Source organism: Leptosomus discolor, chromosome Z, assembly GCF_034619465.1.
Source record: "Leptosomus discolor isolate bLepDis1 chromosome Z, bLepDis1.hap2, whole genome shotgun sequence".
NCBI lineage: Eukaryota > Metazoa > Chordata > Aves > Leptosomiformes > Leptosomidae > Leptosomus > Leptosomus discolor.
This window is the reverse complement of record NC_141419.1, coordinates 32,181,054-32,193,850: the sequence shown is the minus strand read 5'-3', so window position 1 is coordinate 32,193,850 and position 12,797 is coordinate 32,181,054. Positions and strand designations below refer to the sequence as shown.

The 12,797-nt window shown below is 44.2% G+C and overlaps 1 protein-coding gene across 1 annotated transcript in view; it reads left to right on the top strand.

Moving 5' to 3' along the window:
• Positions 1 to 1,785: 1,785 nt before the first annotated feature.
• Positions 1,786 to 12,797, top strand: part of MAN2A1 (mannosidase alpha class 2A member 1) — a 126,694-nt gene continuing 115,682 nt past the window's right edge. The window contains exon 1 of the mRNA XM_086480083.1: positions 1,786 to 1,920. Coding sequence (XP_086336209.1) covers positions 1,786 to 1,920 — 135 coding nt within the window. The remainder of the gene's footprint in view (positions 1,921 to 12,797) is intronic.

Below are 12,797 nucleotides of genomic sequence, written 5' to 3'. Positions count from 1 at the left end.
AAACATTTTAACTTTTTGTCCAGTGGGAGAAAGGGAGGGATAAGTTATGAATAATTGAGCCTTCAAGTAGGTTCTGGAAGATATTGGAACAAGCTCCCAAAATGGAAAAAGCAACGATTTAAGCTTCTTGGCTTCTACAAAAGCCTACTGAACTTTATTGGCCAGATTTGTGTCTGTTATTACAGTTTTAACAACTTTGAGGGGAGTTTAATGGAAAAAGAAAATGGTGATGCTAACACATACATCCTGACTTCAAGTAGTAGGCGTATATCTCAATGACAGTCCTCAAAAAAGAAGCACACACAGAGTGGTGAAAGATGTTTTCAGCATGTGTCTCGTTCTCAATGGCAGCCACCGCATCTTAGTATGCACTTCCCCAAAATGTTGGTCAGAAGCAGATACCAGGCACAAACATTTTCTAAACCTGAGCAGATTAAGTCTTTGAAAACTAAACAGCTGAATGTGGCAGTGGAGGAGTGGGCAATCTGAACGGCAGGCCCTCGAGCAGCCCGTTACAGCCGTGACCCGTCCCTGCGGGCAGACGCGGTGCTTTTCGTGAAGGTTGCTGCTTATTCAGGCGTAGCCCGACCCAAGCTGGAGGCGGGCAGCGCCCCGCGAAGGCACCTAACGCTGTCAGCGGAGGAACAGGACCCGCACAGAGAGGCGCCACGCTCCTACGCTAAGCAACGAGAGGACGCTGGGGCTCGTTCGGTGCCCGAGGTCACCCCCCCACACCCCCCGCAGCGGCGCACTGCAAAGCACGGGAAGGGCGGCGGAGGGCCACAGCACCCCTCTCGCTGCCCCCTCCAGCCTCCTCACTTCCCGCGGCGGAGGATGCCACACGCCGCCGGCAGCCGGGGCGCGGGGAGGCCGTTACGAGGCGCCTCCGAGCGCCCGCCGCCGCGGGCCAGCCGTTCCCGCGCCGCCCGGCGGGAGGCAGCTCGGGGCAGGGCCTGCCATGCCGCACAGCGGGGTAGGGGCCCTCCTGCTCGCGGCGGCACCGCGGCTCAGAGGAAGGGGGGCGGCGGCCACGGCTCCCCTCGCCGCCTAGCACCGAACAGCAGCGCCGTCCTCCACGGCCGCCGCGGGCACGATAACCCCTCGGCGCTGGGGCGGCGCGGGCCGGCGGGGGCGGTGCCGCGCCCGTGACACGCGCGCGGCACCGCCCACCCGCCCGGGCGCGCGGGGGCGGAGCGCGGCACCCCGGCGGCGGCGGAGGCCGGCGCTGGCAGGCGGAGGCGATTTCGGCGCGGAGCGTGTGCGCGGCCCGCGGTGCTCCGGAGGCGGCAGCGTTCTGGCCGCCGGGCGGGGGAGGAGGTGCCAGACTCCAACGCCGCTTGCCGGCAACGAGGAGGAGCGGAGCAGCTAGGGAGGCGGCCGGAGGAGGAGGAGGAGGAGGAGGAAGAGGAAGAGGAGGAAGGGGGTGGGGGCGGGCAGCGAGCAGCGGCGCTCGGTCGGCCCCGCCGCGCCGCCGCTGCCGCCACTGCCACGCTCGTCTAACCTGCCTGGGAACCCGATCCGCTCCCGGAAACTCTCGCTGCGCCGGCGGGGTCTCCGCAGCGCTCTCCGCCCCGGCGCAGCGGCCGTGGGGGGGAGGGGGCAACTTCTCTCACTTCTCCGGAGAAGACTTGGGGCTGCCCCGCGCCGGGGGCGGCGCCACGTGGGGTCTCCGCCGCCCGACGCGGCGGGAGAACTTTCCCCTCCGAGCGCGGGGCGGCGACTGGGGCCCGGTAGCGCCGGCCGCGGCTGGAGGAGCGCCGCGGGGCCGGCCAGGCGGCCGCGGAGATGAAGCTGAGCCGGCAGTTCACGGTGTTCGGCAGCGCGGTCTTCTGCGTGGTGATCTTCTCTCTCTACCTGATGCTGGATCGCGGCCACTTCGACCACCCGAAAAGCCCTCGGCGGGAGGGTACCTTCCCCAAGGTGAGCGGGGCGGCGGCCGGGGCGCGGCGGGTGGGCGAGCGCCCGGGCCGCCGGGGCTCGGTGGCGGGGAGGGCGGTGGTGCCGCCACCGAGCCCCCTCTCCTCTCCCGCGCTGGGGGTGTCGGGGCTCGACCCCTCCCGGCCGGCCGCGGTGGCGGCGAGGTGCCGCGGCTGCCGGGCCGTGGGGCGGGGGACGAGCGGTGCCGCCTCTGGGCGGCGCTGCTGCCGGCGAGGCCCGGCCCGGGGCGCAGGGCTGCAGGGGGGGCGGGCGCAGCCCACCCGCCCGGCAAGGGGGAGGTGCGGAAGGGCGGCTGGTGAGGGGCTCGGCCGGGCCGGGGGCTGTCCGGCTTCACCGGCCGGCCGGCCGCCCTCTTCGGGACCGGGGCGGGCAGCGCGAGGGGGAGCGCGGGGCTTGCTCCGCGCTGTGGGAACCGGTGCGGAGGCCGGGTAGGAGCTGACAGGGAAGACTGAGAGCTCGAGGGTAGACCTCAGCAATGGCATCAACAGGTAGGTTTAGAGCAAAGCTGGCTTTTTGTTCCTGCTTTCCTTTTCGCGAAGCCCTGCTTTGGAGCCGTAACTGGCTTACACCTGACTGCACCGCATGGTTAAACGAAGCAGTTCTTTAGTTCTTCACTTTGCCTTGTTGTCTGCGTGGGACAGAAATTTAAAAGCTGTGTATTGTGGTAGTGTTCTACTAAGGAATGTTTAACCGTGACAAGAATAAAGGTATTTCAGAGAGCACATGGTATGGTGTGCAGAATGGCAGAGTACTGCTTTGCTTTCTTATAGTAGTAGACTAAAAAAATTTTAGAAAGTAAAGTTATAGCTTAGTTATGCTTGCACCGTACTTATTTTTTGGGAAATAAAACAAATGAAAGGTTTTTTAATACAGCAGTGAGCCTTCGAGTCAATAGCAGAACTCAGAAGGCTTGTTTAAAAAGTGACAGTTATCTCTGATAGAGTCACTAATTTTTCGTTTAATGCAAAAGTAATAGCTGATACCATTTTGTTAATGGTAAAGATTAAAACCTTGGCTTAAATGTAATGAAAGAGTGCAGATCTGTTCAACCTTTATTCTCTCAAGTTACAGTTCAGAGGTCAGCCACTAGTTTTTGCAGGATCTAAGAGAATGGGTAAGAATCTTAGGAGAAGAGAGCAAGACACGGGTGGCTACAGCAGCTGTGTCTGTTCACAATGTAACTCCAGCAGGAGGGTAATGCCATGTGTGACACTTGAAACAGCTCAGTACGAGTGCTGCTTTGGTGATAAGGTCAGTATCATATATGAGGAAATCACTTCATGTGTCTTTCTACCACCAGTTGAGTTTAATTCAGGTAGAATATAGAACAGGAAAGCTTGTACGTGGATGGTCTTTTTTTTTTTTTTTTTTTAATGTTAGATTTTGGTTTGAAATACTTGAGTGAACAGGGAAGATTTATTAGACATGTTTTGTCTTCCATTGTCAATGTCTTGCAGGTGAAATTCCTGTCCATGTCCTAAAGTGTAACATTGGTCTGCGGTGTAACATGGTCTTATCTCTTGTTAGCAATGGTTTAGTACCTTAATCTGTTATTACACCTCTTCTTTCTATGTGATCTAGTCAGCTAGAGACAAACATTTTTCCTGTCCTCCTTCCTACCCTCCATGTTCTAGAACAGTCTGTCAGTGTTTACTTTTTTTTGCCTTTTCCATATCTAAATTTTTTTGAGGCTACTGACTCTCACTGGAGAATCTTCTGCCTGTCACTGTTTCGGCCCTTACTTTGGGTGAACAGTTACCTTTTCCTTTCTTAGTGCTTTATCCTTTGAGAATTTACAGATGAAATTGATGTGATTTTGTCATTTCCTTTTGCTCCCCCATAGGGTAGAAATTTTTTGTTTTGTTACGACTGGGAAACCTCTGACTCCTAGCAAATGCTTTCAGAGCCCTATAACGTTGGTTTAAAGTAAATGCGAAAGATGAAATGTGGAATAGAAGCCACTAAAAATATTTGAAAGGAAAAGCTTTAACCCTACCTCAGCTGACAAAAAGTTTTCATGTCAATGCAGTGTTGCTAGAACTCAGTGTAAGTGAAACTAGCCACAGAAATAAAAACTTCCAGCTGTTTTTGTTTGTGAAAAGCTATGGCAGCAGTGGATCATCTGTCTGCAGATTTAAGGAGACATTCTCTTTCCTGATGACAAAGGTCAGAACTTTTTTTGCTTAGAAAAAAGGAATTGAGACTTTTTTTTCACAAATTATTGCATTGGTTAATTTCATACCTCTTCATACCTCATACTTTCCGTTCTGACAATTTTTCAGCTTTGCTGTTCCTCTCTGCAGTTCCCCTTTCGTGTCCTGGAAGTTGAATATTGATTAGTTTCTTCTTTCTGACCTACGTGGCTTACGCTAAGAGGAGAGAAGTGGGTAACTCTGGAAGCAGACTCCTGTTTAGCTTTATGAGTGTTTGCCTATCGAGGCTTTGTATTTGATTTCTGCCAGGATTAGAGTTGGAGTTTTTCAGCTGGCAGTGCCTGTTGGTCTGCATTCACCTAAGTGTCCTGGTACCTGATGCCAGTAGGGAAATGAATGATTAGGATTGCTGCTCCACTTCCATTTCCACTTTTTCTTCCAGACAAAGTGCCTTCTCTTTGCACAGTCTTGGGGCAGTTTGTGTCAGACTCAGTCTTGCGAACCTGTCTTCTTTCAGGCGTATCTGTCGTAATAGTCAAGAATTGTCCTTCAGGAGCTTGCTTTCTGGTTTTAGAGTTCAGGTAGTTGTTCAAGGATGCCAACAGAAATGTCTTGCAGAAATAGTTTTTTGGATAAGGTCTCCCAAGATGGATGAATATATATAGGCAGATACCTTTATGTACTCTCTAAACAAATACTTGTAAATGCCTTTCACTGCTGTGCTAAAGAGCACCTTTGGTCAGGCTTGGGAGGCAGTGGTGACATTGTGTTTCTTTAGGTATTGGATTTGCAAAAGCTGGCATCAGTAGTCTGTTTTACAGTGAATGTTATCCACACCTATCCATGGCAAGGTGGCATTGTGACAACTATAATAGAACTTGAGCAAAAGTCATTTATCGCCTTATCATAGATGGTGCATTTAAATCATAATATCAGAAGATCTGTATGTTGCCATAGAACTGAAGACCCTGTTAATTTTGGGGAGATTAGGTACCTATATTACATGGAGATCAAGACTTACAGGCCTCTCACTCTGTAGTTCCTGCATCTATCTTTATATATCCTGCCTGCTTGTAAGGTGTATATTATTCTTACAATGGTCATATCACAAGCTCTGTCTTTCTATCTGAGCCTGTTCCTAGCCATAGGGTGCTAGGACACATCTGAGGACACATCTGAGGATATGATGTGTCCTAGTACCCTGTCTCAGGCTAGGAACAATATTACAACATTGTGTAGAAACGACGTCAAGGTGGAAGAATAGCCTTAGGTGCATTTTTAGATTATTATAGTACCAGTTGTCAGTACAGATCATTGTATAAGTGTCTTCTAGTGGAATATAGTGGAAAAATGGTTGAGTATATATTTTTTTTTTGTCTGTAATAACACAGAATTCTCTGAGACATCTTGTGTGACTGTGCAGCAGAAGGAGGTTCAGAGTGGTGGTTAGTCCTATGCCATCTCTTGTGCAAGTGATTTGTGGGCTAAATGGAAAACTACTAAATGAAAGCTACATTCAAATCAAGTGTACAGTGGAATAAGTCCATAAGCAGCTTCTCTTGAAGTATCTGTGTTACTGCATACAAATGAATGCCAAGTACTGATAAGCCCGTATTAATCTCTTCTGTATTTTGGACCCAAACAGAAAAAAAAATCATTAGCCTAACATGGCTTGTTTTCTCAACTAACCTTACCTTGACTTTGAACAGATCCATAAAAGCTGTTAATTTACAGAAGCTTTTGGAAAGCTTTCTTTTGATTCTAGATTTTGCTAGATTCACATCTAAACATGTATGGCACGTATTAACTTTTTTTTTTTTTAAGTGGAGGATTTAGTTGTAAGAGCATCTTGCTTCAGAAATATGTGGCCTTTGTGTAGTCTTCACATGAAAGTTCATTTTTAGTGAATTTTATGCCTGAGCAAGGCAAAGCAGCAACACAAAGCAGCATCCTGTGTTTCTACCTGGTAGGTGATGCTTTGGACATGAGCTTTTTCCTCTAACTACTTTCACATAGCTTGCCTTGGCTTTTATGGGACATACGTCTCCACTGTGTGCAAGGTTGTTTCTAGAAATATATTTTTAAAACTCCAGTCTGCCGTGATTCTGGTTGATAACTGGAATGGCACCGAGTGATTGCTCCTTTTTCTCTTTGGTCTTTCCCTTACACTTCATTAAAAGGCAAAGCACAAAGATACAGCAACTTCCATCCTTACTGTTTTCTTTTTTCTAAACAATTGGTATTTGAATAAGATCTCTGCCCTGCTGCCCCTTCTGTGTTTTCTGTGCCAGCCCCGCCCACCACTTTGACCAGCATTACTTGAAGCTTACTCTGATCTTCTCATGGGTGTTAACTGTTTTTATGGGTTCATTAGTTGCATTGCATTGAACAGAGGTGATCAAGTACATTTCCTCTGAAAGCAGCTGGCTTGTTTTGTTTCCCGTGTCCTTCCAGCAAAACATTAAGTGGCCTGGCTGTTGGTGGTACTGCTAAAGCTTCCTTGCTGGATTCATACTTTCAAGGCATCTACACAATGCATCAAATACTTCTGCACAAATGGCACAAGTAGTGATTGTTGCAGTGTGCAATGTTATTTCATCTGAGCTTGCCAATAATTTGATGGTAGTATCACCTGGCCAAAGTATGAATCATGGTAGGGTGGAGTAGTAATAGCAGGAAATTATGGCAAAAACACCAGCAGTTCTCTGAATCTGTGTGTTGAACAAAGGCACCTTGTGAACTTTACTCTGAAGTACTGCTGAGGTAGTACTTCCCCTACTATAAGGAAGCACTAGCTTCAGTCAGCCCTGAGTCTCCATTAGGTGGCTGTTATCTGCAGCTTATCAGCTCATACTTGGTAGTTACCATGCTCTAATTCTGTGCAGTGTAAACCTCAGCTCCCTCCAGTGTCGGTGAGTCTGTATGCTTCCTGTTTTGAAAAAGCTCCCAATACACTATAAACACCTTTTCCAGCTAGAGATTTGCTAGGTGCCTTGCTGTAGTGAAGTAGAAATCAATAGTTTATGTGGACTATAAATACACGTTTTGTTGCTGCATGTTCTTAGTAGTTGGTGTATTTTTATAAGTGCATTTGAGAGCTTTCAAACCTACGTTGTATAACTACGAACAGGACTTTTGCATGCAGAAGTATTGGAAGCAGTGGAATCAGGTATTTAGGAAACATTTGCGTTACTCTAAATTGTGAATAGTGGCCATTAAGGTTGTACTTATTTTGAAGTTGTCATTTTCTGACTTATGAGCACTGCAAAATTGTGGGCACAGTGACTTTTAGTAGCGTTCTTATGAGTTTCACATCAGAGAAGATTGAATGTTGAGTGAAGAAATCCACAAAAGTTACCCTTTTCCTCGTTTTGAAACATTTTGATATATTTTAAAAAAACAACCAACCAAAACCCTATTAACAACTCTTAGTAACTTCACAATCTAAAAGCCTTTTGAGTGTCACAGGAATGATCTTGAGTGTAAGATAGTGAAAATTTGGGATTTCTTCTGCTGAGCTTCTAGTATGTTGTAAAGGAGGAGGGGCTGGCTTTCTGAAAATAATTACAGGTCTGTAACAATTCTCTGTACGTCATAATGTTCACAGAGTTTATTTGTCTTTGTTTCTTGCACATTTTGTGTAAAGTTTTGGCTAAGTAGCAGTCAAGCAGAAGCTAATAACCTCCTGCAGTTACAGTCTTTGAATCTGGTGCAAAATGTTGAGCAAAATGTATTTTTCAGAAAAGAACTAACACCACCTATAAATGAACACTTCCTTCTGCTGGAGTCAATGCCTAACTTAAACTGTATGAACTAAATGGAGAAAGTTTCCTAGTTTTCTCTTACTTGACCTTTTCATTGTCTGATGCATGTTTTTGTTATTTTAAGTTTTGACTTAATGTTATTAAAATGCTAGTGCTCGTAATGCCATGTAAGCTATACTTCACTTTTGTATTGCTAGCCATTTAAACAAAGATTCAGTAGAGGGCAGGGAGGGGAATCAAAAAGGAAATGAGCCTGAAACATATCAGCAAAAGTAGCAGTGAACTTTTTTCAGATTAATTTACTTTAAACAGGGAGTATTTCTAGATTTGTCTTCATCTCCCTTTCCTTTCTCCTTTCCTTCAGATCACTGATGATGGTGTCAAATTAGTCCCTAACAGCATGTCTTATTTTTATCTCATGTAATTTAACAGGAAACTTAAGTCTAGGATGATAGTACATTAAGCACTCCTGTTATTGCTGCCTCTGGTAAAACAGAATGTGGAAGTCCATCAGCTTCTTAGAATCTATTTGTCAGGCTGCATTGTATGCTTCGTTTTCTCTTCTGTGTCCTACCTTGCAATGTGAATACATGCTGAAACACTGTGTTTGAATGTTAAACTTTGATGCTACATCAGGTTGCATTTTTAACTTTTACGTGTTTGCTTTTTGTGTACAGGAGCTGACCATTTAATTTTACACCTAGTATGTTCTGTTCGCTGCACAGTGCTCTAACAGCGAACAGAGAGTGCTTTCTGTTCTTACCATCTTGGTTTCCTGGCATCTGATCAGAGGTTTCTATCAAGATTTAAGTGAATTTAGTACATGATTTGTGAAGACGTACCTGGAAATAGTTATTGACAGGACTAGCACGTAAAATTGGTAAGAAGACTGCTGTTCAGTGCAGCCAGAAAATGAGAGGTTTTGAGTTCGGTTTCCTCACTGTTTACTGCAGTAAATCTGTATAGGCAACAGTCTTGACTTGAATTCCATGTGCCCTGGAGAACTCTGTTCATTGTGGTACTCTGCTTTCTTCACCACAGCTTGTTGGTGCACCAGAGCCACTTATGTAGGACACTGCCAGCTCCTTTGTGGTCTCCTGCTTGTTTATGTGGGTGAGAACGAGAATGGGCTATGACAGGATTTGAGCGAAGCACTTGGTGGTTGCTGGCCGAGTCTGGCTACAAGTAATCAAGTTCCAGCTGACCTAACCTCAGAAGTCTCTAATGTGGATTTCTCCTCTGCCTGCCTGTTTCCATAAGACTTCCTCATCTGTGAGCCTGTCATACTCCCACTTCAATTATTTGAGCTAGCTGTCTTTTTCCTGATGAAATGATCATTAGTGACCTGTTGAAAGAGACTGCGTTTAGAGAAGGAGTGAATGTTCACTGAGGAAATGAAAGTTGCAACTAATGTCCTTTCTGCAATGTACAGTGAGTGGGTGGGAGAAACTGTCCATTCTCCACTTGCCCAGAATAAAGCAGCTTGATCTTTTATTGTGTCACTGGACTTCCCTCCTTCTGCTGGGTGTCAGTATTCTCCTTTCTGGAGAGAATCCTTGTTACACATCAGAGTTATATCAGAAGCAGAAAGAGAAGGACAAGCAGAGGGCACTGGGAAAGCAGACTGCTTTGCAGTATTTGGGACATGAAAACTGCTAAAGGGTTCGGGCTGACTGAAGCATAAGAAACTGTTTATGTAGCTGGTTCATGTCGTGGTAGTGATAGGTTGCTCAGTGCAGCTAGCAGGTATGGACAGTTTTTGTTCCAAATGGGAGGAGGGTGTGCTGATCTGTGCTGTCCTCACATGGGAAGATTTTGTTAATTGAGTCCAGCCCTATGTAACCATGGGGATGGTGAATAGATGCACTGCTCATGTGATACCATTCTTCTACCAATGGAGCTGTACCTACTTTCGGTACTGTTGGATGTGTTGGTACTTTACACTTGTAGAAATAGTTGCTTTACTGTGGAGTAACAGCAGGGTGGCCTTTCTTGCTTTTCCTAAAATCTTTATTTGCACAATCTTATCAATATAAAGGCAGAGAGAAATGGAAGAAAGAAGTTCATACCTAAGTTGTTATAAACTTGTTAACTGGTTGTATAGGCCAGGTGATTCACATAAGTTTACATTTCATTTTTTTATGTTAAAACAAGTATGTAGATTAACAGAGAGTCCTTTAATGATGTTCGCTTGGTCTAAGACATACTTAACCAGACAGCATACCTGCAATTTTCTATGCAGTGAGGCAGAGTTCTAAGTCTTGGATCAGGATCACTTCTTTTCTGAGAAGATTTGATGCTGTAAAATCAGGAGAGGTCTGCTGACATTTATTAATTGTGCAGCTAGCCAGATTTTGCTATCCAGTATCTACAACACCATGTAGATTACAAAATTTCAGGCAGAATTGGCTAAGGAAAAATTGGTGCATCTCTATTCAGATTAAAAAAAAAAAAAATTAAAAAATTCCCCCCTCACCCAACATGTGTGCAAAATTTTCAAACTTATTTTGAAGCAAAATACTCTTAGAGTATGTTTTAGTAATGGAGAGGACCTCTGTGTTTTATTTTTCAATTAGACCTATTTAATGCCCCTTGTAACAAGCTTCTAATCTCTTTTACTAGTAAATCAACATCTATTGCTAGCAATCAGTAAGATGAAACAGTTCTAGAGTAACTTCACTGTTTTGAAGTTGAGCAGTGTAAGTCGGTTGCCTTGCTGTAAAAAATTTGACACAATGTAATTTATTTTCATGTGTTCGTTTTATTGTCATGTAGAGTTGCAATATTTTCCTTGTTGGGCTCATTTAAAAATAATTTTTCTATTGAATACTATGTTTTAGGCATTGTCTAGTCCTGTCTATTTGTGAGTAAGCAGAAAAGGTAAATGTGCAATGAAGGCAGACCTAGCTTTTCATAACTTCTATCCATGTGAAATCTTCTACTTGAGAATGGATTCTTGACATTAACTATTTTCATAATGAAAACTGGTTTCGATTCGTAGTTTGTGACGCTGTTCTTTCTTAAAGTTAACTCTCATGGTGGCTGCCTTTCACAACAGAAATTGAAAATAGTTTTAAAATCTCAAAAGATTTGGTTGCCTGTCAGTTTTAATTTGGGTACTGCATAGGTCATAGTTCCATGTTCTTAAGTGTAGCTTTTTATTTCATGTTTTGCATTCAAGTTTAGTTAGTACATGGCATGTTTAAAATGCTTTAGAAGAGAGGCATGAAGCATCTCATAGTCTTCAGAAAAGAAAACAGGGCTGTGTTTATTGATATCCTCTGTGAAGTTCTACAGTGGGACGTCTTCGTAAGGATTTCTTTCTCCAAATAACAGAATATCTACCTCCACATTTAAAGTAACATACATTAACAGACTTCTAAGAATCACTACTCTTCAGAGTCCTAGGTAGGCTTGAACCCTCCAGCTTAAAAGTAAATCATTGCTGGAAGTATATAGCAACATATAAAATAATTTTTGTTTGAATATGATCAGGGAACAAATTACTATTTCTTGTGACACAGGAAACAGGGAATTTAGTTTACCAAAAACAAGTGTTTTGTTACATAATAAATAGTATAATGGAGGAACTTGTAGATATTTCAGGGTTTGAACTATAAGTTAAATGAAATGTCCATCTTAGAGATATGACATATGATGTGACCTCCAGATAGAAAGTTTATATCTGACTGCTGGAGGTTGCTATATGCCAATGGAAGGATCAATCTAAACACATATTTGTTGTTTTTTTTAATTTTGGTTGTGTGGTTTGTTTGATTTTGGTTTTGTTTGTTGGTTTGTTGTTGTTGGGTTTTGTTTTTTCTTTTTATTTTTTCCCCTGTGTCTGTTACTGGCCAGTGCTAGAGAGACTATAATTGGCTAGATGATGTAAGGTAGATTGGTGGTGTAATCTATGACAGGGTAGTTGACAGGGTATTGCTAAGCAATATAAAACTCTTCTCTTGTAGGAAGAGGTAAAATATTTCTAGAACATACGTAAATGAGAATATACATTTTAAACAGTTGTCTGATGTTACAGTGGTAGGGGCAGCATATATAGTGGTGGGATAGGTGTGAACAGCATTTTAGCTGATTACACACTTGGTAACTTTGGTGAACTGTAGTCAACTGCAGTGAAGCAGGTAATAATTTGTATAAATGGCAGCTATACTTTAGCTGCTTAGGAATCTAAAAATTAGAGCCTATGTTGGGCAGACTGTAAAGCCGCAATTGCTATTTTTTTATATATGTTATTTTTAGAGTGAATGCCATAATAGGTTATTAGTTCTCTGAGTAGAGAAACCTTTCTTTCTTTTAGAATGTCACAGACACTGAAAGGGAAAATACTAATTTTACACAGAAATGTGTACACACTATGTTTAATGTAGCAATTGAAAGATTTCAGTCTGGTTGTTTCATTTGTGCCACCAGGGGGCATGGGACTACAGGTTTTGTTGGGGTTTTTTGTTGGTTTTTTTTTTTTCCTTTTCAGTATCCCATCATCTGCATATTGATTTCCTAGTGTTTTCAGTTCATCTATTTTATAAGTTTCTAATATTTGTCTTTAAACTGTTGAGATTTAAGGATGTTCACCCTACATATCAATTAGCTTAATCTGGATCTGTTGTCAAAATATATTTTTGTCTTTGGGAAGCGATAACTGTTTGCCTGTGTTGCATTTTAAAACCTGTTACTGTTTTCACAGAATCACAGAATGTTAGGGGTTGGAAGGGACCTCGAAACGTCATCTAGTCCAACCCCACTGCCAGAGCATGACCACCTACAGTAGGTCACACAGGAACGGGTCCAGGGGGGGGTTTTGAATGTCTCCAGAGAAGGAGACTCCACAACCTCTCTGGGCAGCCTGTTCCAGTGCTCTGTCACCCTCACAGTGAAAAAGTTTTTCCTTATGTTAATGTGGAACCTCCTATGCTCCAGCTTG